Genomic DNA, 23,551 nt, shown 5'->3' on the forward strand with positions numbered 1-23,551 from the left:
GACCATATGAGGAGCCGGGGAATTGAATCCTGGTTAGCCACTTGTAAGGCAAACACCCTACACCCTGCCTGCCATACTATCGCTCCAGCCCCTGAATTTCTACTCTTAACTTGAATTGCAGATCGCTTTGGCTTACCATCACCGTAAGTCAAATTCATGCCTCCTTCTCTTGAGTCCTACTGTCGTCTTCCACCCCCATCCCTTCGCTCAGAGTTTTGGTTCACAGAAGGTCTATGGGTTTGCTGCCCTCGGAGCACAGGTCTACTCTGCTCCACCCTGTGATGTGGAGGGGAGTCAGGGGGTTCAAAATTTGGCTGCCACGGAGCAGTCAGACGGGGACTGTTTGGAGGACCACAGTGAGGGGCAGACAGGAACCCGGGGTTATGGATGATGTTAGAATTATGAATCACCTGGGAAGAAGATGTGAGACAAAGTCAACAATTTTATTGTTTGAGTCCATACCCCTGGGTGAAATAAAGGGCACAGACTGAGACTAAGTCCCCTAGTGCCACAGAGAACTTCAGGAAGCCCCTTTGGAGGAGGGCTGGCTAGCCCGCAGCCTCCTGCCTGGAAACAGCATGATCTCAGGGATGCTCAGCTCAGCGTGTGGGCGCGTATCTCCCTCACACTGACCCGGTGAGATGGTTATTCCCACCATCCTGGTGTAACTGGACCCAGTGAATGACTGGAAGCCCCAGCAGGGAGCATTTCTCTGGAACACTTGGGCCTGTCACACATTCCTGGAGGGAGGAGCAGCATAGCTCAGCCACAGCTGCCGGATCCGGGGGAGCTGCCGCCCAGCTGGCCAAGGGGAAGGGCAGAGGTTGGAGGGCTTCCTGGGGCCTGCGTCAGCTCACCCTCACCCCCCAAGCTCGCTGACTTCATCTTTCCAAGGCGGCCTGGCCAAGAGCCCAGAAGGTTTGAGGGGGGGGGCTCTCCCGGAACCGGCCTTGGGCCACCTAGAGAGGGGGTGGACGCGGCTGGCTCCAGCACCCCAGAAACCAGCGGGAGCCTATTGCCAGAGAAAGGGTGGGAAGACCTGTCGGGGGTAGTGTGGTCATTGGCTATTCAGAGGGAGAAAAAAAAATGCAAGTAAGTCAAGCTTTTCCCCTCCCTTGTTCTTTGGCAAGCCCCCGAGAGAATTGCAGGAGGCTTGTAGATGGCGTCATGTCTTATAGTGGAGAAACGGCTCTAAGATTCCTGACTGTTTGCTGTAAAGCTTCATTCCATGAAGCAGATTCCCTCCCCGCCGGCCCCCTCCATCCCAGGGATGCTGCTTGGTCTCTGTGTGATTAAGGCTGAACATTAAAAAAAATCAAAGCAGCGTGGCTTTGATTCTTCTGAAACATCGACCAAGGGTCGATAGTGGCACTGCTGGAAGATCACAAAAAGAATTTTCAAGTCTCAGGTCACAGATATTTGGGATACCAAAAAATGTTCACCAAGAGGAATTTTCTAAGAAAGGCACGAAAGGAAGTTGACTTTCAAACAAAAAGACAAAGCCCCAAAGAAGTTAAAAGGTTGTTTTTTTCCCCCCTGAAGTCCAAATAACCTGACTCTGGGAATCACTGGGGGCTTGAGGGGGGCGTCAGGGGTACATGCTTCCCAGGCTCCCTCCTGGGGTAAGAATGAGGTCCCACGGAATTGCATATTCAAGTGTGTGTGCAAGAGATGCAGACACCCACACTCTCGCACACATACATACACAGGGGCAGCCGCGGCTGAGTTAGGTGGTTCTAGGCACTTCAAATCCACATCTCAAGTCTAGCACCTTCCCATCCCATGCAACCAGTTACTTCTTGGGCGGCAGAACGTTCTCCTCAAAGTAACCCTCGTTGACGACATTCCCAGCTGGGAAATATCTGGCCACGACAAAGGATGAGCCGTCGCTGGCAGAGGCCTTCCCCACGCCCATCTTCTTGGTATTTTTCCATACCATGGCCGTGAAGTGTCCTGGAAGGGGACAGTAAAGGAGACAGGGGACAGGCAGTTAGCAGAGCCAGGAGAAGGCAGTTTCGTCGCAACACCAGAGAGTGGAAGATCCATGAGACACACCAAGCGCCCGAGCGCTTTCAACCTGCCGTTCAGCCCTGACTCGTCTCACCCTTTCCCTGCCCAAAGGTCTCAGGGTCTCCCTGAGATCATGCCAAAGCCGAGTGACTCCAAAAATCAGGATGCCACCCACCTGGTACCTCCCCAATCAATCCCAGGCCAACTGCACTGTTTGGGGTCACCATCGTACCAGCCCCACAGTCCTCCCCAAAGGGCACTATTTCTCTTCACCTCACCTGACATGTTAAGATCTGTGGACAGACTCTCTGCCTCCCTTTTCCAGGGTACTCGCCTCTGCTGCCTTCCTTGGTGCCTCCCTCTCTTGATGTTCCTCCCCTGCCTCTTCCTTACCCTCTTCCACCCCACTTACAAATGGTAAGAAGACCCATTTATAAAATTCCTCACAGCTCAATCCTGGGTGTTTATTTCTTCTCCTGCAACACGTAGGAGAACGTTTCCTCTTACGCGGGCTCCCAGATGGATTTCTCCAGCCCAAATCTCTCCCCTAGACAATGCTATTTCCACCGGGATGACTCACAGCCATCTCAGCGAAACCACTCATCACAGCTAAATTCACTCTCGTTTTCGCTGCCCCCCACCTCTGAGTGAAACTCCCATGTCCACGAACACAATCCCCGGGGTCTGGTCTGCATCTCTCCCTCATGTCTCTCTCAGTACTGCCTCACCGAGTCCTGAAGAATTGAGCTCCGAAATCGAGCTCAAGTCCAGTCACCCCCAAAGCCAGCGCTCCAGCCACAAACTTTTCTCAGGGGAAACACTGGAACAGCTCTCAGCGCTCTGATCCCCGTGCTAGATATACAGCCACATTTCTTGAACATCTCTTCTCAGCTTCAAAAATAAAGAAAAAAAAAACCCTCCCATTGCTTTCAACTATTGCAGAGTGAAAGTGAATGCTGTGGCGGCTTGCTTGCCTTTCATTGGCTTCCCTGGTTGTGTGTTCCCCACAGGGAGCCCTTGCACACTCATTGGGGGGGGACCTCTCAGATGTGGATTCTGGGGAAAGGCTCTTCTGATGTCCATCATCTCCTCTGGGTTTCAACCTAACTGGCTCATTCAGGGAAGATTTTCCTGGTCATTTTTTTATTTGTTTATTTTTTGCTTTTTGAGGTCATACTCAGCGATGCACAGGGGTTACTCCTGGCTCTGCACTCAGGAATTACTCCTAGCAGTGCTTTGAGGACCATATGGGATGCTGGGAATTGAACCCGGGTCGGCCATGTGCAAGGCAAACACCCTACCTGCTGTGCTATCGCTCCAGGCCCCTGGTCACTCTTTTTTAAAAAAAATACGTATTTTTAAATTTTTTGGTTTGGGGGCCAGCTACAACCTGGCGGTGCTTCAGGATTACTCCTGGCTCTGCATTTAGGAATCACTTCTGGTGGGCTCAGGTGACCGTGCCAGGGATCAAACTCAGGTTGGCCGAGTGCAAGGGAAGCACCCTACCTGCTGTACCATCCCTCTGGCCCCTCTTAATTACTCTTAGATTTCCCGAGCACCTTCTGCTTAACAGTCATATCCAGGGGGATGGAACGATAGCACAGCGGGTAGGGCGTTTGCCTTGCACGCGGCTGACCCGGGTTCGATTCCCAGCATCCCATATGGTCCCCTGAGCACCGCCAGGGGTAATTCCTGAGTGCAGAGCCAGGAGGAACCCCTGTGCATTGCCAGGTGTGACCCAAAAAAAGCAAATAAATAAATAAATAAATAAATTCTTTAAAAAAAAACCAGTCATATCCATCTTATTGTCCTGGTTTTTTTCTTCAAAGGTTCATAGTTTTGGTTTGGGGTTTTGGGACGACAACCAGATGTGATGAAGGGCTGCTCCTGGCTCTACTATGCTCAGATGTGATCCCTTGTGGTGCTCCTGCAATGGTGCTCAGGGACCTTCTACAGTACCAGGCATCAAAATGGGACTGGACCCATGCAAAACAAGCGCCTTCCCCGCTGCACTGTCTCCCTGGCCCATGGATATCTTTTCTCTCTCTTACATGGGATAATACTGTGTGATTCAGTTGTTGAAGAAAGCCAACAGAATCTTGACAAAGTACTCAGTGGAAGTTGGTTTGGGATCATACTTCTTGCTCAATGACCAAATATTCTCCTTGCCTGGACAGGAGCTCTGAGTACACCCAGACACCCTCTGACAGACCAGCGGTGCGGCCTTTGCTCCTGTGCTACTGGCTGGTCTTCAAAGATTTCCCTGAGAACGCAGGTGTGACATATGTTTTGTTGATCACTGCATCCCCAGTGTTGAGCACTGAGCTTGGGAGATGCTCAAGAAATATCTGGTGTAGGGCCTGGAGCAATAGCACAGCAGGTAGGGCATTTGCCTTGCAGGCGGCTAACCCAGGTTCAATTCCCAGCATCCCATACGGTCCCCCGTGCACCGCCAGGAGTGATTCCTGAGTGCAGAGCCAGGAGTAACCCCTGTGCATTGCTGGGTGTGACCCAAAAAGAAAAAAAAATCGGGTATAGAAAGGAAGAAATGGTGAAAGAGAAAGGGGGGACACTCATGGTCACAGTGGCTCATTGATCGGGGCGGGGGTGGTTGAGAAGGAAAGAAGAGAGGCCTCTGAAGACAGTTTGAAGGGTAGGGTTTGATCACCAGCATCTCGTGGTCCCCTGAGTTCTGCGGGGAGGATCCTCGAGCACAGAGATGAGCATAGCTCTGAGCACTGCTGGATGTGGCCCCAACACCAAAGGAAACAAAAACAGGATAACTGCCTTCTACTCATAAGGATGGAGATTATTTGGCTGTGTGTGCGGGAGGGGAATCCCAAGCAATGCCTGGGATTCTGGGTCAGTCGTAGTGATATTTGGTCATCCTGACTGTAGAATTCAATATTTATTGTTTTTTGGCTTTTGGGGTCATAGCTGGAGAAGCTCAGGGGTTACTCCTGGCTCTGCACTCATTAATTACTCATGGCAGTGCTCGAGGTGGCGAGGGATTGAACTTGGGTCAGCCACATGTAAGGCAAACAGACCAAGGCCACCCCTACAGTGCTGGGGGCCGTGAGGTGCCAGGGCTCAAACTTGGGACCTTGTGTACACAGAACACATACTCCTGACCCCTGAGCACTCTCCACAGTCCCAGATATTATTATCTGGAGGCGTACCCAGCTGTACCGGGATCACATAAAACCAGAGATGGAACCGGGGTTTCCTGCATACTAGGCTAATAATACCTGAGCCACAGCTTCTGCCCAAATTCAATTATAAGTTTTGAATCTTAGTCTTTTCTTTTTCACCTTTGTTTTTGGACTGGAGCCGTAGCACAGCGGGTAGGGCATTTGCCTTGCATGTGGCCGACCTGGATTCAATTCCTCCGTCCCTCTCAGAGACCAGCAAGCTACCGAGAGTATCCCACCAGCACGGCAGAGCCTGGCAAGCTACCCGTGGTGTATTCGATATGCCAAAAACAGTATCAACATCTCACAATGGAGATGTTACTGGTGCCCGCTTGAGCAAATCGATGAACAATGGGAAGACAGTGCTACAGTGCTACCTTTGTTTTTGGTGGAGGAGGCACACTTGGCAGGAGCTATTCCTGGCTGTGCTTGTAGAACCATGTAGTGTTGGGGGAGAGAAGCCAGGTTTCCCTCATGAAAGCATATCCTTAGACCCTTGGCCTATCTTCTGTGTCCCTATAGTTTCTTTTTTTTTTTCTTTTTGGGTCACACCTGGCAATGCACAGGGGTTACTCCTGGCTCTGCACTCAGGAATTACTCCTGGTGGTGCTCAGGGGACCATATGGGATGCTGGGAATCGAACCCAGGTCGGCATGCAAGGCAAACGCCCTACCCGCTGTGCTATCGCTCCAGCCCATCTTAATCTAGAGACATAGTTTGTTTTGTTTTGTAGCCATAACCCAGGATACTCTAGGGTTACTTTTGGCTCTGCCCTCAGGAGTTACACCTGGTGGTGCTTGAGGGATACAGGATGCTGGGGATCAAATCTGGATCAGTTGCGTTCAAGGCAAGTGGTCCCTCCCTTTTTTATTACCCCCCCTCGACTCCTCCTTTGCTGCTGTTGCTGCAGTGAAGGTGGAGTGGAAAGAGTGCACATGTGCATACACACACACACACACACACACACACACACACACACACCAGGGCCTGCACTCCTCAGCTGCGTGCTTACACATACTGGGTATAGGCTGCAGATGACTCTGGGATCCCCAGCTGCAGAACAGCTGGAATCACCCTCAGCCCTTGTGAGGTGGCTGGAGGGCTTGACTGCTCAGCTCATGCCTGCGGGGCAGGCACTTTTACTACTGAAACCCTGGGTGTGGGGGAGAAGCATAAAAGATGTGAGGTTACCTAATTCTTGAGAATGTGATAGAATCAATGCAAGAATGAAAAGAAAACAATTAGATAGCATCACTGAATCCTTAAACTTAAACAGTTGCTCAACAAACGTACGTGTGTGTGTGTTTGGAACACATCCCTGCAATGCTCAGGCCTTACTCCTGGCTCTGTGCTCAGGGATCACTCCTGGTGACTGTATGAGGTGCCTTGGATCAAACCTGTGGCAAGCACCTTACTCTCTATATTATTGCTCCAGCCCATTCTCTCTCTTTTTTTGGAATGACTTTTTAAAATGTATTTATTTTGCTTTGTGTGTATGTGTGTCTGTGTATGTGTGTGTGTTGCATCTAGCAAAGCTCCGATTATTCCTAAAACCTCACTCAGGAATCACTTCTGGCAGGCTTGGGGGACCATATGGGATGCTGGGGATCAAACCTGGGTCAGCCACGTGCAAGGCAAACGCTCTACCCACTGTACTATCACTCCGGCACCTCTTTTTTTTTTAAACCACAGAATATAGAAGCAACACTTCTTGCTAATTCACTGTTCATTGATCACTCTGTGTGTGTGTGTGGGGGGGGGTGTATGTGTGTGTGTGTGTGTGTGTGTGTGTGTGTGTGTGTGTGTGTGTGTGTGTGCCAGGCTGGAACATTAAATGCTACAATCAATTTCTCCAAGGGCCTCTTATATGCAACGCCCATACTCACCACACTGAGCTACACCCCGACTCTTTGAGGCCCCGGTTCCAGCTCCCATTACACGTCACTACTCCTATAGCTTCTCCTTTCTCAAAGGCTCAAGTCCTTTTTCAAACAAGCCTTTTTTTTCTCAGCAGACCGCAGGCTTTAGCCATAGACCCACCCACTCTGTCTCGCAGACAAGAAAAAGCTGCTACTTAGCCACAGGTTGCCAAGAAAATGATCACAGACACAACACCCACAGCCACAGCAAGAATGCCTGTGGGAGGCTTTCCCAAACAGCTGAACCTAAGTAATCTTATTCTTCCGCTGGACAGCGTCCTATGTGGAGTTAATGAAGTAAGGGGATTCAGAGATGAATTAAAGGGCGCAACTTCCTTAGCAACCCTCAGATACACATTGGTTTCCAAGTCACATCAGCTAACAGCTTCCTTTTTCTTTGTCTCATTTGGCCCCTGAGTGGATTACATCCTCTTTCCTGGGTTGAACTTGAACCTCCTAGAATATACCTCTGGAACACACATTGACAGTTTGGGGCTGGAGAGATAGTACAGTGGGAAGGGTGCTTGCCTTGCATGTGGCTGACCTGGGTTTGATTCCCAGCATCCCGTATGGTCCCCCAAGCCCTCGAGCAGAGATCCCTGAGCACAGAGCCAAGAGTAACACCTGAGCACTGCTGGGTATACCCACCTCCCTACTGCCCCCCCCCAAAAAAAAATGATGGCTTGTCTTTGCAAAGGCTGAGAGAGAGAGAAAGCTTGTATGGAACAATCTCTCACAATCGGCCATGAGAAGAAAGCAAACAGGATAAGAAATGCATGCGCTCACATACACACGTGCTTTTTCTTCTTTTTTTGGGTTTGGGGCCACAACTGGCAGTGCTCAGGGCTTATTCCTGGTGGGATCAGGGAACAACGGGGTGCCAGGGATTGAATCCAGGTTGGTCGCAGGCAAGGCCAGTGCCCCACACACTGCTTGGGTATCTCACACACACAAGTACTTGTGCAAGCTCAGAACAACTCCAGAGTGAGGTGGAGGAAAAGGCATCCCTGGTTGGCCTGGGAGAAGTACTGGAGAGTGGGATGGAGGGAACTTTGTTCATCTTACAAGGCCACCACCTTCCTTTGTTTTTCCTCCCTCCCTCCCTCCCTTCCTCCCTTCCTTCCTTCCTTCCTTCCTTCCTTCCTTCCTTCCTTCCTTCCTTCCTTCCTTCCTTCCTTCCTTCCTTCCTTCCTTCCTTCTTTCTTTCTTTCTTTTCTTTCTTTCTTTCTTTCTTTTCTCTTTCCACCTCCCCTCTCCTTCCTTCCTTCCTTCCTTCCTTCCTTCCTTCCTTCCTTCCTTCCTTCCTTCCTTCCTTCCTTCCTTCCTTCCTTCCTTCCTTCCTTCCCTCCCTCCCTCCCTCCCTCCCTCCCTCCCTCCCTCCCTCCCTCCCTCCCTCCCTCCCTCCCTCCATTGCTTTTGGTTAACACCTAGCAATGCTTAGCATTTACTGCTGGCTTTCTGCTCAGGGGGACCATATGTGGTGCTAGGGTTATACCAGGATCACACCAAGGCTGCCACATGCAAGGCAAGCACCTGACTCTCTTCAGCCCCTAGCACCTAGCATATGTCAGAGTGTGACTTTCAAAATGACTCATGAGAAGAGAATCTAATGGAACTGTAGGTAGCTGCATCTCTCCACTCGGCATAGACCTGTTGTCCTAAGATACTTAAGAGGGTTGTAGGGGTGGGGATGGTTATAGCTATGCCATAGTCTGTCTCCCCTACAGCATGGGCGTGGTCTGGGCATCCTGATCGTTGGGGCAGCTCTGCAGGCAGCTGAAGTTTGGGGGATGGGCCCAGGAGCTTCCAGGTTCTTGCCCTGGAGTAACCAGGTGAGCTGGATCCAGTCCCCAGACACTGCCCACTGCCCACTGCAATGCTGGAGGGACTTGGTACACTGGTGTTTTCTTCTTTGGATGGTGGAGGGAGGTCACTGGGTGACACAGGCAAGTCAGTGATCATAGAAACTTGAGCCACAGCCCTCGTTCCCATATTTGATAGATTCCAGCCTTGGGCCAGGGGCCATGGAAAAAGTATGAGACTGGGGTGAAGGCCCGAGAGAAGTCTTCCCTCGGCAGCCCTTTTCTCGGGCATTCACCCCCAGTCTCATACTGGCCTCAGTGTTTTCTTCTGTAGGATGGACAGAATTAGAGCCCACCATGCATTGCAGTAGAAGGGTTGGGGGCTCGTGGCTGGGAAGGCACTTTATAACTGGCACATGGCATGCCTTGAGGAGCAACATGTCTCATGTTGTTACACGGCTCATTGCTTGTGAACCTGCCACGGAAAAGCAAGGTCAGGCCTTATGGCATCAGATGTCTTCCGGATGCTGATGTTTCTGATAAGAAGGTGTTCTGCGAACACATCCTCAGTCGAGGGAGGAGGTCATCGTCACCCCTCTTTCCTTCCTCCTCACCCCACAGATTTCATTTCCGCAGATAGAGCCACCCTTTCTTAGGGCCCTTTACCTTACCCCAGGACAGAGTGCTGAGAGGAGGAAGGCCTGCTGGATGCTCCTCCCTGCTGCCCACACAGTTGCAAAACCCCCTGCCCAAGGGCATGGGGTAAAGCCACAGGAAGTGGAGACTGGCAAAGAGGACAAGTCACTTCCTGTGGGGGCCTAGGGTGGGCACAGAAACAACCCCTCCCACCCCCCACACACTTTCTGGATGCTTTCCAACCTGTCCAGAGTCCTAAGCAGACCTGAGTGGGTTCCAAGGAAGACACGGGTGAGGTCTGGTGAGGGGCAGTAAGAAGGCCAAAGCTCCAAGGAGCCACTCTGAGGCTGGAGGTCCCCTGGAAGATTCCTGCCTACATCTCAAAAGCCAGCTCTCAGAAGAGTGCAGAGAGGCTAGAGCAATAACACAGCGGGTAGGGCGTTTGCCTTGCACGCGGCCGACTCGGGTTCGATTCCCAACATCCCATATGGTCCCCCAAACACCGCCAGGAGTGATTCTTGAGTGCATGAGCCAGGAGTAACCCTTGAACATTACTGGGTGTGACCCAAAAAGCAAAAAAAAAAAAAAAAAGATTGCAGAAAGGCCACGAGCTCATCCCTCGACCCCAGGGGACACGGGGTAGCAGCGGCGGAGAACCCAAGTTCACCCAGTGCATCATGCCAGAGCGGAAACTTGTTCCAGCCTTTCCACATTCCAGGCTTCCCCAACCACAAACTAGCTCATAAAAGTCAAGGGCAAATGCCCAGGAGGGTGGGGCGTGGCTCGTGGCGTGTGGCAGGAAGGAGGGTGTGTGCCAGAGGAGGCGGTTCAGCGCAGGGCATTCAGCAGTGTCTGCCTGGCGAGCCTTGTGTGAGCAGGAGAGCCACCAGATCAGAGAGGGCTGTAGAGTAATCTGACGGCTGGGTTGGAGGTGAGCAAGACCAGAGGGAGGTGGGAGGTGAGCAGTAGAAGTCAGAAGTGTCAGGAGATGGCACTGTGGGAAAGAAGAGTCTCTGGAGCCGGGCGTGTGGTGGGTGAGGGGGAGCATGCCTGGAGCTGTGGGTTCGAGGCCCAGCACTGGTGCCCTACCCCATGCGGAGTACCATTTCTAAGGCAGTGCTCCCACAACACAGTGTGCCATCTTTGGCACACTGAAATCAACAAATAAGATGCAGAATGCCAGCCCTGGTCACTGAAAGAATAAGAAAAAAGAAGGAAAATTATATATATAATTTTTTTCTGGCAATTTTTCCTGGCTGTGCGACCTCTTATTTATTTTTTTATTATTTTATTTTTTGTGTGTGGGGGGGTCACACCTGTCAATGCACAAGGGTCACTCCTGGCTTTTCACTCAGGAAGTAGCCCTGGTGGTGCTCAGGGGACTATATGGGATGCTGGGAATCAAACCCGGGTCGGCCGTGTGGAAGGCAAACGCCCTAACCCGCTGTGGTATCACTCCAGCCCGCAACCTCTTTATTTTTATTCTTATTTTATTTTTTCCCTCACGGCAGAGCCTGGCAAGCTACCCATGATGCATTTGATATGCCAAAAACAGTAACAACAACGTGCTCTTCATGTTCCTGGAGCAAGCAGACACCATTGGGTGTCTAGCATGCGACAGGGACAAATGAAGATGTTACTGGTGCCCATTCAAGCAAATCGATGAATAATGGCACGAACAGTGATACAGTGATTTTATATATATATATATATATATATATATATATATAATCTCCCTAGCTCACAAGGCTGGAGAGAGAAACCCAGGTTCATTGTCCTGAGCACCTCCAGGAATAAATCCTGAGTTTGGAGTCAAGAGTTACTCCTGAACATCACTGGGTGTGGCCCTCCCCCTCCCCCAATAAAATCCTTAGCCACCTCTGATGCACTCTAGCCGTTTGGAGAAGTGAACTGCTGGGAAGGAATCATCTGGCACAACTCATGGACAGAGGGTGTGTGAACGTGTGTGAGGATAGGTGTTGAGAAGAATTTTGTTCTTGGAGGGGGGTTGTGTGTGTGTGTGTGTGTGTGTGTGTGTGTGTGCGCGTGCACGCACGTACATGTGTGTGTGCAAGCAGGAGCGTGTATAGGTGTTGAGAAAATTTTTCTCTCTGGGCCAGGTGAAACCAGTAAATGGGACTGGGGGGTCCGGGGGCAGTGGGGGTGCGGATAGCTCAAAGGGCTGAATGTAGGCCTTGCATGCAGGAGGAATAGGTTGATCCCTAGCTCCCCATAGCTCACTAAGCATTGCCAAGGAGCGATCCCTGTACATAGAGCCGGGAGTAGCCTCTGGAGCACTGCTGAGTGTGACCCCTCCCACCAAACAAACTGTAGCACTGTCGTCCAGTTGTTCATCAATTTGCTCGAGTGGGCACCAGTAACGTCTCCATTGTGAGACTTGTTACTGTTTTTGGCATATTGAATATGCCACAGGTAGCGTGCCAGGCTCTGCCATGCGGGCAGGATACTCTCAGTAGCTTGCCGGGCTCTCTGAGAGGGACGGAGGAATTGAATCCAGATTGGCCACGTGCAAGGCAAACACCCTACTGGCTGTGCTATCGCTCCAGCCCCCACCACCAAACCAAACCAAACCAAACTGCAAAATATGGAAGAGGCAAATTGGAGGGAAATGATTGATTTTCAGCAGACCGGTTCCTCCCCTGTGGGGCCCGACACTCACCCGTGCCAGAGGTGAAGCCAGGCTGCTGGAAGTTGTAGTTCTTGATCTCACTGTACCACCTTTCAGCCACCTCCTTCCCTGGAGGGAAAAGCCACGCTTGTAAGACTCGGCAGCAAAGCCTTCCATTTCCCCCCAGAGTCCCCAACCAGCTGAGAGAGCCCGAATCAGGCTGCTTCCCACGAGCAAACCCCATGATAGGGATTAGGAGAAGTCAGTCCTGGGGCCCCCACCCTGCCACCTAACTCACTGGATGCAGAGGGATATCATGAGGTCCCCCAGGGTCTTCACATGGCATGGAGACTTTCTAGAAGCCTGCCCTCTCCCCAGCCCAAACCTGGCTCCTGAGAATATCCACAAGAAGGGACGAAGGGATAATTCAAGGGGTGGGTAAGGTGTTTGCCTTGCATGCTGCCTGTCCTGGTTTGAGCCCCAGCACTGCCAGGAGTAAATCCTGAGCACTGGCTGAGTGTGGTCCTCCCTTTAAAAAAAAAAGCTCGGGGCCGGAGCGATAGCACAGCGGGTAGGGCGTTTGCCTTGCACGCGGCCGACCCGGGTTTGATCCCCGGCATCCCATATGGTCCCCCAAGCACCGCCAGGAGTAATTCCTGAGTGCAAAGCCAGGAGTAACCCCTGAGCATCGCTGGGTGTGACCCAAAAAGCAAAAAAAAAAAAAAAAAAAAAAAAAAAGCTCTGTAGGCCTGGAGAGATACAACAGAGGGTAGAGCGTTTACCTTGCACACAGTTGACCCAGGTTTGATTCCCAGCATCCCATGTGGTCCCCCAAGCACCGCCAGGAGTAATTCCTGAGTGCAAAGCCAGGAGTAACCCCTGTGTATTGCCGGGTGTGACCCAAAAAGAAAAAGAAAATCTCTGCAACAGATCCCTATGTTCAGCAGGAGGGGGGACCCACGGCCCTGGAGATGACCTCAGTCCCTCTCACAGCAGAGACAGGGCAGCTGGAGTGGGGGAGGGGGTGGCTTGCTCATCACTCCTTAGGGAGCCCTCTGAGGGCGGGGCTGGGAAGAGTTGGTCCCGTCCTCTCCCCTCTCCCAGGGCCACCACTGCTGTGGGCTGGGCGTGTCCTGGTGGTTTCCTTGGCTACCAGTTGCTGGAAAAGCCTCACAGCTCCAGGGCCTCCCGGGGAACTCCCAGGAATGTGGGGCCAGGGAGGGAGAAGCCGCCTCAGCTGGGGCTGGCGGGCGAGGAGCTCCAGACCACATTTTTCCTAAAAAGTCACGTCAGGGCTGGCGGGCCGGGAAGCGCTAGAATGTTCGGCTTGAGCAGGGGTGGGGTGACCGACCATTCCAGACTGCGAATTTCCCACTCATTTTCCCAACCTGCTAATTTTTATTTAAAGATAATGTGACTCCCCAACCCTGTTAAAAAAAAAAAAAGGAAAAAAACCTTGTCTAAAAATGTGGAAATCTTGTGCAGTGTGTGTGTGTGTGTGTGTGTGTGTGTGTGTGTGTGTGTGTGTGCGCGCGCGCGCGCGCGCGCACGAGCAACGGGTGGTGGTGGGAGGGGTGGGGGTTGGGCTGAGTCACTGCCAAGGCTCACACTTTCCCCTCCAGCCCACTCCTCATTCCTGAGAAGGTGGCAGGGACACAGCGGTGCCCCTGGCATCCTGCCCTGAGTGCCCTTAGAGCTCTGGGCAGCCGTGGTCAGCCCTGAGGGCAGATGCAGAGCTGGAGGCCCCTCCTCCCCTGCCGTTGGTGGACACGAATGGGGAGCTGGGTCCTGGCTGTGGGGTCCCCTGCGGAGGGCGCGGGGTGCAGGAAGACCCACCTGGCTGATCATAGGACGCCCACGCCAGGTTCTCTCCGCACTGGCCGCGGCTGGATTCGGGGCTGTGCTTCAGTATCCTCGTGCTGGCCAGGGCCTCTGAATACCTGCAGGGGTGCACGGGACATTCTTAGGGTGGGCAAAGCCCAGGGAACCCCCAAGGAGGAACCCCAAACCAGTGCAGCACTCTGCCTTCCCTGCCCGTGGCAGGCTCAGAAAATCGGACCATTTCTGTTTCTCTTCCAAGTGCCCCAGGTCCCATTTTTATCAGGGGCAAAGGGGGGTTCCCCGAAACCAGGGACCAGCAGAGGGAAGGGCAGAGCGTTTCCCCCCCCCCCCCCGCCTGCTGGGGTGCTTGGGCACTCACTGCTGCGCCTCCCGGTTGAGCTTCTTGCAGAGCTTCAGTGGGGGGACCCCATGTTGCTGCCGGTACTCATTGTGGGCCTTCAGGATGTCGCTGTTAAACTGCTTGGAAGCTGCAGGGTTTCAGAATGGGGAAGGTCTCAGAGCAGCGCCAGGGACCAGGGTGCCGGGCTGCCCAGATCTCAGGCTGTGGCCCCCTTCCATAGCGCAGCCACACCGGCCCTGTGCGTGCCTGCCCCACACCCCTGCTCTTTCCACCCCGGGTCCACTGCACATTCACACCCCACAGGCCATGCGGGGCCACCCGGGCTCTCATCCAAGGCCATCGGAGCCTCTGAATGGAACAGGGTGCGAGCTGAGGGTCTGAGCTGTGTCAAGACCCGGGTGGATGCCCAGGAGGAAGGGCTAGGGGTGCAGAGCAGAGATGGGTCTGGGGGCTGGACAATGAGTGGCTGGACTCCTGAATGAGAGTTCTGGGAGGAGTCTGGAGGGCTCAGACAGGTCCTGCAGTGCGTGGTGGGGTCTGGAAAGGGCTGGAGTGTGTGTGTTGGGGGGTGGTGGTCCAGAAAGAAGAGTGAGGACAACTCCCCTCGGGGGAAGAAGAGCGTGAAGAGGAAAAGAACATGATGGTCAGGCCGGAGAGACAGGAGTTAAGGCACTTGCGTTGCACACGGCTGACCCAGGTTTGATCCCTGCCCCCCCATGTGGTTTCCCTGAGCCCTGCCAGGAGTGATCCTTGAGCACAGCCGAGTGTGACCCCCTCCAAAAGAGAAATGAATGTTGGTTTGAGGGGAGCAGGGCACGATCTGCTGAGTACAGTTGAGGGAAGAAGTAGAGCCCGGCCCAGTGGGGCCATGACTGAGACAGAGTCAAGGGTTGGGAAGAAAGTGAGTGGGTGAGGTCAAGGGCGGGCCAGGTCAGCTGGCTCTGAAGTGGAGGCCCCGTCCCCGGATGTCCTTCCTTTTCCCATCTGTCCAACACCCATGCTAGATCCTCCACCCAGCCCCTCTGCTCCTCACTCTGCGGGGACCTCGCAGAGAATCAGCACAGGGAAAAGGTGTGTGAACAGGCTCTGGCGAACAGCATGGCCAGTGCGCAGTGCAGGTGGGCCCAGGCTACCATCATCGGCGGCCTGTGGTCAGGGGGTGGGGAGTGGCTCCTGGCTCCTGATTTGAGACCCCAAAGCCATCTAGAGAGGAGCGATCCTGGTTAAGACTGCGAAGGCACTGAGCGTCCCCTTCAGCAACCTGGAGATGCCCCCCAGAGAAGGAGGGGGAGCTCTGGGTGACCGTCTGTAGGGCCCCCGAGCAGAGGTCCCTCAGTCTGGGTGGAAGAAGGAAGAAGCCTGTCCCCGAGGCTTGGCCATGAGCAGTGTGCAAGATGGGGTACACCTGAGGATGGAGGGGGCATTCCTCCTGCCCCTGCTCCAGGTCACTTGCCACCTCTCTCGGGATGAACCAACGTGGGATCTCTGAGTGTCCCTGCCGGATCCTGTGTGCATCCTGGACTGCAAATTAAGCCCCCCCCCCACCCTGGGCCCCTGGGGTGCCAGTCTTTCTCTTGGATCTTTGGGCTAGGTGCAGGGGAGGACAGGTGAGGGGAGCTGCTCAGAGGCCACTGGAACTGTACCTGGTGGCACTGGGGGCCACACTTGGGCTGTCGTGTGGGGGCAGGGGTCATGTGGTGCCAGGGATTTTACCCTGGGCCTTACAGTGGGCTCTGCTACTTGGATGATCTCTCGAGGGTTAAGCTTGTATGCTTTTATCTTGTGTGCTCTTTTCTTTGCAGTGCCAGGGATTGAACCCGGGGCATCACACATGCCCCACATGCTCTTTACACGCTCTATGTTTTGTGTGATGTGCATGTGTGTGTATCTTATCAGAATCATGTTTTCAATAGAGGTTTAGCATGTTAATGTGCCATTTGAGACATGGGAAACAATGGGTTTGTTCTTGCTTTTTGGGGCCAACCCCCGGCATTGCTCAGAGGTTACTCCTGGCCCTGCACTAGGAATTAGGAATCCACGCGGGATGCCGGGAATAGAACCCGAGTTGTTCACATGCAAGGCAAATGCCCTCCCTGCTGTGCGATCTCTCCAGCCCCAATTTTAAAATAAGCATTCTAAAAAGTATTATTTATTTATTACGTTTTAAATTGAATGACAGTGAGGTACACAGTTACAAGGTTGTTCATGATTGGGTTTCAGTCATACAATGTTCCACCACTCGTCCTTTCACCACTGTACAGTTCCCACCACCAATGTCCCCTTTTCCTCTGACAGGAGGCATGAAGTGAGGTGACAAAGGTCACAGGAAGGCCAGGGTGGCATGAGGAGGAGGTGGAGACAAGGAGAGTGGGTTTGAAATTAAGGGGGTAGCTGAAAGAAACCCCTGAGTGCTGAGGTCAAGTTGCCCCACACCCCGGTGGCTGGAAGCCCTACAGTCTCCTTGACAGAGAGGGACATAAAAGTCAGCTAGAAACCAGGTCACTCTACTCCTCAAAGGGGGGAATGAAACAGAAACAAAAGCAAAAGTGAAAGAAAAGCAAAAGCAAAAGTGTCATTGGCAGCCCAAGGTCAGGAAGAGTCAGGAAAGCATCAGGAGGGGAACCCCCTACTCCCCACTGCTGGCTCCAAGGCATCAGGGCTCCATCCTCTGCCCCTGCTGGCCCCCAGTGTCCCCTCCCACCATGGCCACCTGGCCAACACAGGTGTCTCTGGACAGCAGGGCTCAGCCCTGGGAGGGAAGATATCTCTGGCTACCGCACCCAGGACAGGCACACCCCACTTCTGCAGAAAGAAACCAGAGCTCAGATAAACAGAAGGAGAAGGTCAACAGGAACTTGCCGGTCCTGGCATCTGCTGTGAGGAGGGTTGAGGGGGTCCTCATTTGTAGGAGGGGAAGCAGCATCGCCACTGTCCAGGCTTGTGCCTGATTGCATTTTGCCATCTCTTGTGAGGGCTTTCACTACTCACCTGTTTTTTTTGGTGTGTGTGTGTGTGGGATTGTCCTCCCCAGCAGTGCCTGGGGTCCAAGAGCTAATTATTCCCTGCAATTCTGGCTGGGCACTACAGGTCTGCTCGTCTGCAGTGTCTGGCGGGGGGTGGGGGAGGTGCTGGAGGCTACCAGGGCATCTAATACATCAGGGCTTGGGGGGGCCCATGCAGTTCTGGGGATCAATCTCGGGGCATCAAGCATCCAGGAGAGGATGACTACTGACTCCACCCACTATTGACTCCACCCACTTTGCGCTAGCTCTCCAGCCCTGACCATTTTCTTAAAATGGGGAAATGGAGATACAAGGGGGTGGGGGGTAGGGGGCAAATAATCTGCCCAAGCCCCCACAACTGTACCAGGGAAACTGGATGCTGGGTGAGTTGCTGTCCTTGAACCCTCATCAAGACCAAAGAACTCAGGAGAGAGGGGCCGCCAGGCCCAGGAGAAAGACGGGCCTGAGAGAAGCGGCTGGTATCAGGTCTTCGGAGAAAAGGAGGAAGGAAGCGGAAGAAAGCAGATTTCTCAAGTGACCGTGCTGCTGCACCAAGTGTGCACAGATGCGCCCCTGGGGGGCCCAGAGGAAAGGTCAGGGAAGTCCCAGCAGGAGAGCAGGGGAAGGTGGAGGAGCTGCCAGACACCCCTCCTTGGGCCAAGGGCCGGGCTGGGGGTCAGCGGGAACTGGGTACAGGCGTCTGGAGGGAGGCTGATGTGGGGGGCTCCTGCAGATCCTCTGATGCTAAGTATAAACGCAGCTCAGAGGGGCCTAGGGAGCTAGCCCAAAGGGCTAGTGCCCGGTTTGCGTGTAAGAGGCCTGGGTTTAATCTCTGGCACCACACAGTTCCTGAGCCATGGAGGTGTGCTCGCCCCGCCCCTGCCCAATAATGGTATAAAAACACTGAAAAATCCCCAAAGACTGTGAGAAGGTCAGAGCTGCTGCTTCCTCCTGGCTTGGGGATGGTGAGACTCCCCTGGGCTTCCCCCTTCTCCTGAGGCCTTCTCCATGTCCCCCAAGCCTGTATCATATCTCTGCCTTCTCCAGACTCCTCACCAAAGACTCCCAGAATGGTCAGAGGTGGACAGGAACTGTGGGCAGGATCCTGCTCCCTTGGCAAGAGGCTGCAAAGTGGTGAGAGGGAACTCCACGCGTGTGCACACATGCTCTGCGTGCTGGATGGCTGGGGCTGGTCCTGGCATCACAAGGTCCCCCAGCACAGAGCAGGGAGTAGACCTTCAGCACGATAGCCTGTGGACCCCCCCCCAAAAAAAGGCTGCAAAGTGGCCTCAACCTATCTTGGGGCAAGGCTAGTTTTACTAGTTTAGCAGGAAGTATTTAAAAAATAGGACCGAAAGAATATGTTTCAGATGGGTCACTTCCTGGAGCCAGAGAGAAAGTATAATGGATAGGGCGCTTGGCCTTTCATGAGGCTGACTCAGATTCCTAGCATCCCATATGGTCTCCTGAGCACCACCCAGAGTAATTCCTGAGTACAGAACCAGGAGTAATGCCCGGGCAATGTGAGGTGTTGTCCCCCGCTTTTCCCACCAAAACAAAACAAAAATCAAAACGAAAAAAAAAAAAAAGAAGCCAGATGGGTCTCTTCTGGCTCCTTTGGTCCAGGTTCTAGGAATTTCAAGAGGCAAATCCCAGTTTAGCCTTGAGCACGCCATGAGCCTTGGATGAGTTGCTTTATAGGTCTGTGTCTCGTTTCCCCCAGATTTACCTGCTTTAGTCCAGTAATTAAATGTCTACACATGGATGGAGGCTGTGCCTGGCCCAGGGAGAAAGATTTTCGGAGCCCTCTTGGCTTTTCCGAAATCAAGGCAGAGTAGGTTTTTTCCTGGGATGTAGGTTTGGTTTCTGGGCCACACCCAGTGATGGGGTGGCTCCCAGTGTAGTGTTGGCAAAAGGGAGAAGAATTTTTTTTTTGTTTTGTCTTGGGACCACACCTGCTGGTGCTCAAGGGCAAGTTCATCCTCTATGCTTGAAGGTTGCTTGCCTGGAGATACTGGGGGGAGCTTGAGGCTCTAAAGATGAACCAGAGCCTCTGGCACATGCGCACTAGCCTTGAGTCATCTCCCTGGCCCCAGGGCAGCTAACTTGGCCTTTGATGAGCCCTCAGCTCCCCTATCTGCAGAGGGGAAAGAATGAGGGACTCATGCCAGCACAGCAAGGCCCAGAGGAGGGTTGTGTGGTGGGAGAAAGGGGCAGCCAGCATCTTTAGGAGGACAAGTGATTTGCCCCAGAGTCACATCAGAGTCAGATCTAAGAAAGTCCCTCTTGGCCTCGGCTCTAGCACTTTCCATTTCACTTACATCTTCCTCTTGCCAGGGGCAAGAATGGTTGTCAAGGAGCAGTTGCTCAATGGCTTACAGGAATAGGAAAGTCCCAGTTCCTCCGGCCCAGCCTGTCCCTTGCAGACAGTTTCTTAGGGCTGAAGGAGCCCGAGGAGGGTGGGGATAGTGTGTGGTCCTTCAGCCATGGCCGGACCTGCCTGGGACCTCCTCAGGTCTGCCTGTCCCGGCACCCCCGCCACAGCAGTGCCCCCAGCTTCCTTTAGCCAGAGAAGGAAGGTGCTGTCTGCAGGTTTTCAAAGTGCCTTCAAAGCAGGGAGACCCTTGCACTGCCCCTTTCTTCTTCTCTTTGTTGTGCTGTGCTGCGTTGTCAAGGTTTGAACTGAGACCCTCATACATCAAGGCGGGCACTCGACCACTGAGCCACAGTCTGGCCCTGAATTTTTCTTCCCCCGCCCCCCCAAGAAAACCAACACATAAAAACGAAGCGCTGAGCTGGGTACGGGCCACACAGCCCGATCAGTAGAACACTCCTAGGCCCGCTGGGTCCAGGTGCTGCTCGCCTCTGACCTCTGGGGGATTGGGTGTGTGTGTGTGTGTGTGTGTGTATGTGTGTCCGGGAAGGGGGGGGGGGAGGAAATGCAGGTCAAGGCACATTGGGCTCTGAGTGTGAATTAGAGGGTGTGTCCTGGGTCCCCACACTGAGCAGGTGGGAGGGAGGGAGGCACAGCGGGGATCTCCAGGCTGTATCCAGACTGGCCAAGGCGTGGTTACCAGGTACTCTGTAAACCTACGACACGTACCGTACCCATAGGTTTACACGTACCCTTAGGGGTGCCGCCAAGCTTGGTGGCACAGGGAAGCGGAGCGTGTGGGAGGAGCAGGTAACTGAGAACTGCTCTGCAGGGCCAGAAGCTTCCGGCACCCGGCTTTGTTCTGCCCCCCTCCTAGCTGCAGCACTCTGACAGAGGGCAGGGGGCCCGGGGTGGAGGGGGGTCCCCATCACTCAACCATGCATGTGATGGAATTTTTAATTGGTGTCACGCAATGTGAATACTCTCTTCCATCCCACCCCACCCTACAGCAGCTCTGAGGTATATTTGAGGCTAAAAATGTAAGAGATTGGTTCCTAGGCATGGCTGAGGAAACTGAGGCCCCGCAGAGGCAGGGAGGGACCTCAGAACACTGTGGGTGGGGGTGGAGGTGTGGTTTCCTGTCCTGTGGCCACAAAGAACCCCAGGCTGGTGTCCTGCATGCTCAGCACCTTATATTGACAGCCCGCTGGGGCTTGGTCATCCGGGAAAACCACTTTCTCTTGGGAGTCCTCGGGGGAGCAGGCGCTGGCATGGGGGCTCATCGCCAGTTCGGGGGTGGGGAGGGGAAGGAGGAAGAAATGATTGCAAAGGTGCTGGTCCCGGGCCAGCATTCTGGGTGTTTCAGGTGTATATGTGGGGGAGGATTGGAAGGACACCCTGGGCCTTCTGCCTGTCCCAGAGTCACTCAGTTGACTTGAGGCTACCATATCTGATTTTGTTTGCTTTTGTCTTAAGGGGTGCGGTCATACCTGGCAGTGCAGTTACTCCTAGACGGGAGCTCAGGGGAGACTGAGGGCCAAAGATCAAGTCTATGACCCTGGCTTGGCACAGCTCTGGCTCCCAGGCTGTCATATCAGTAGCACTGCAAGTCCTGAAAGGGAGTATCCAAATTCCCAAGAGCCTGTGGGTTCACCCAGCCACTTCTCCAGGAGTGATTACTCCCACCTCGGGCCCCCACCAATGGAGCCACATGTGCCCATGTGTGCCCCAAGGTCAGATTTTTGTTTTGTTTTGTTTTGTTTTGTGGCCACATCCATGGCAATTTTCAGGGGTTACTCCTGGCTCTGCACTCAGGAATTACTCCTGCTGGTATTCAGGAGACCATAAGTGATGCTGGGGTCAGCCATGTGCAAGGCAACCACCCTACTACCCACTGCGCTATTGCTCTGGCCCCGGGGTGGGGGTGGGGCGGTGTCAGCTTTCTGATTGACACTCGGAGTCTCACTCCAAGGATGGACCAGGCCCTCCACAGCTGGGCACAGAGCAGACAGAGAGAGGGTGGGCTAGAGTAAGGGACAGAAGACAAAGGCAGCTCAGGGCTGAGTAAACACCTGTTCTGGAAAACTCCGAGGGAAGATGCCGGAAACAGCTGATGAAAGCAAAGTCTTGGCGCATCTGAGGTTTTTTTTTCCTCATGTAAAAAGACATGTTGTTTTCCCAAGTAAGGAACCTCAAAAGGTGGCCCCAGTTCTTCCCTGCTCTCTCTCGGTGGTCTGGATCATAACAGCCCACCTTTCTACACTGGGAAAGAAGGTGGGGGGTCCTGTTGGCGACCCTCATTGTACTTATGGGGGAACAGCCATGACAGAGAAAGAAGCAGATTCAAGGAAGGCCCCAGCCTTACTCCTGTGACACCCTGACCCCCTACCCCCAACTTCCCGGGAATGAACTTTAAACTGTGCAACAGCTGTCGCCCCAGCCTTCTTGAGAAAGGAGGGGACAGTCCTGGCCACCAGGAACCAGGAGTCTGGGAAGCGGGAGTGTCCCAGGGAGTGTGTGTGTGGAAGGGGACGGGGGGGGGGGGGGCGGGGGGGGGGATTGTTAGTTGTTAAGGGAGGGCGCTGAGAGTCTGCCACAGAGAAGACAAAGGACCCTGGAACCTTGGCTGGTCCCTCAGGGGCTGGGGATCGGTTCTGGGCACAGGGTTCCAACCCTGGGGGAGTGGGGGGTCCGAGCCAAGCTGAAAAGGATAAGAACCTCCAACCTCAGAGAAGCGGGCGGGGCCGCAGGCAGAGCCCCGGAATAGGGATCCCTCACCCCAATACACACACGCACACACACGCACACACACAGCATTCTGGAAAGTCCCCTCCACTCCGCCCCTGACGGCCGCGTGGGTGAAGATTAGCAGGCGGCGACAGCTCAGAGATAAAGAGGCCCCAAAGTGGGGCGTCTGTTCCCTAGTGGAGCCTGGCACCCGGGGTGGGGCACAGAGGAAGAAGCTCAGAGCAGCAGGGACAAAGATGCTCCAAGCGGTCCCTAGGCGCGGATGGAGACCGGGACAGCGGGGAGGCTGCAGAAAGTCGGAAGCACGGAGCCCTCCCGAAACAAAGCCAGGGCCACGCCTCGCCCGGCCGAGCGCGGACCCCCTTCGGCGCCTGCAAGCCCCGGCGGACGCGATCTCTAGCTCGCAGGCTGGGGACCGTCCGTCGGGTTCGCCTTCCTGCCGCTGTCCCGCGGCCACCCCGGGGAGCATCCGCGCCGCGCCCCCCACGCGCCTCCATCCCGCACCCCGCCGCGCCGCGTCCGGCGCCCGGTGGCGAGCACCTCGCTCCCGGGGGCTGTCCAGGGGCCCGGCTAAGGAGGGTGGACGCGAAGGTCCGGGAGGCCCGGGCGCCGGCCCAGTCCTTGCCCCGCGGCCCGGCGCACTCACCTGACTTGCCCATGGCCGGCCCCGCGCGCTCCTGGTCCCGCCGCCGCGCCGCTCTCCACTCCCGCCGGGTCCGCGCCGCAGGAGAACCGCGGAGACGCGGGCTGCAGCCCCTCCCCGCCGCCCGCCCCGCCTTATAAGGCAGCGGCCCATGCAGGCCGGTCGCCAGGCCACCCCGCTGGCTGCCTGGAGGTGGCGTCCCGAGTTCGGCGCTCTGCGCCCGGCCCGGCGTGGCTGGGGAAAACGCATTCCAAGAAGGGACCCCAGAAATGGTGGCTCGACCGGCTGGAACGCGTGCTTAACGATATCCCCCACCGCAACCGTCACCCTACAGTTGTTCTAGGTCCCCAGGGAGTGAACCCTTCCCCCGCCCAGCACTGAGCCCGAAGTAGCTCAGTGGGGACACCCTAGCTCC

General features: G+C 54.4%; 1 protein-coding gene across 1 annotated transcript; it reads right to left on the bottom strand.

Moving 5' to 3' along the window:
- Positions 1-433: 433 nt before the first annotated feature.
- Positions 434-23,253, bottom strand: GLIPR2 (GLI pathogenesis related 2). The gene is made up of 5 exons (XM_055139873.1): positions 23,140-23,253; positions 14,388-14,496; positions 14,024-14,127; positions 12,239-12,316; positions 434-1,953 (listed from the first exon to the last, which is right to left on the bottom strand). The coding sequence occupies exons 1-5, from the start codon at positions 23,150-23,152 to the stop codon at positions 1,793-1,795; spliced, it is 465 nt and encodes a 154-aa protein (XP_054995848.1). The 5' UTR covers positions 23,153-23,253; the 3' UTR covers positions 434-1,792.
- Positions 23,254-23,551: the final 298 nt, after the last annotated feature.

The sequence above is a fragment of the Sorex araneus genome, chromosome 1 (assembly GCF_027595985.1).
Source record: "Sorex araneus isolate mSorAra2 chromosome 1, mSorAra2.pri, whole genome shotgun sequence".
NCBI lineage: Eukaryota > Metazoa > Chordata > Mammalia > Eulipotyphla > Soricidae > Sorex > Sorex araneus.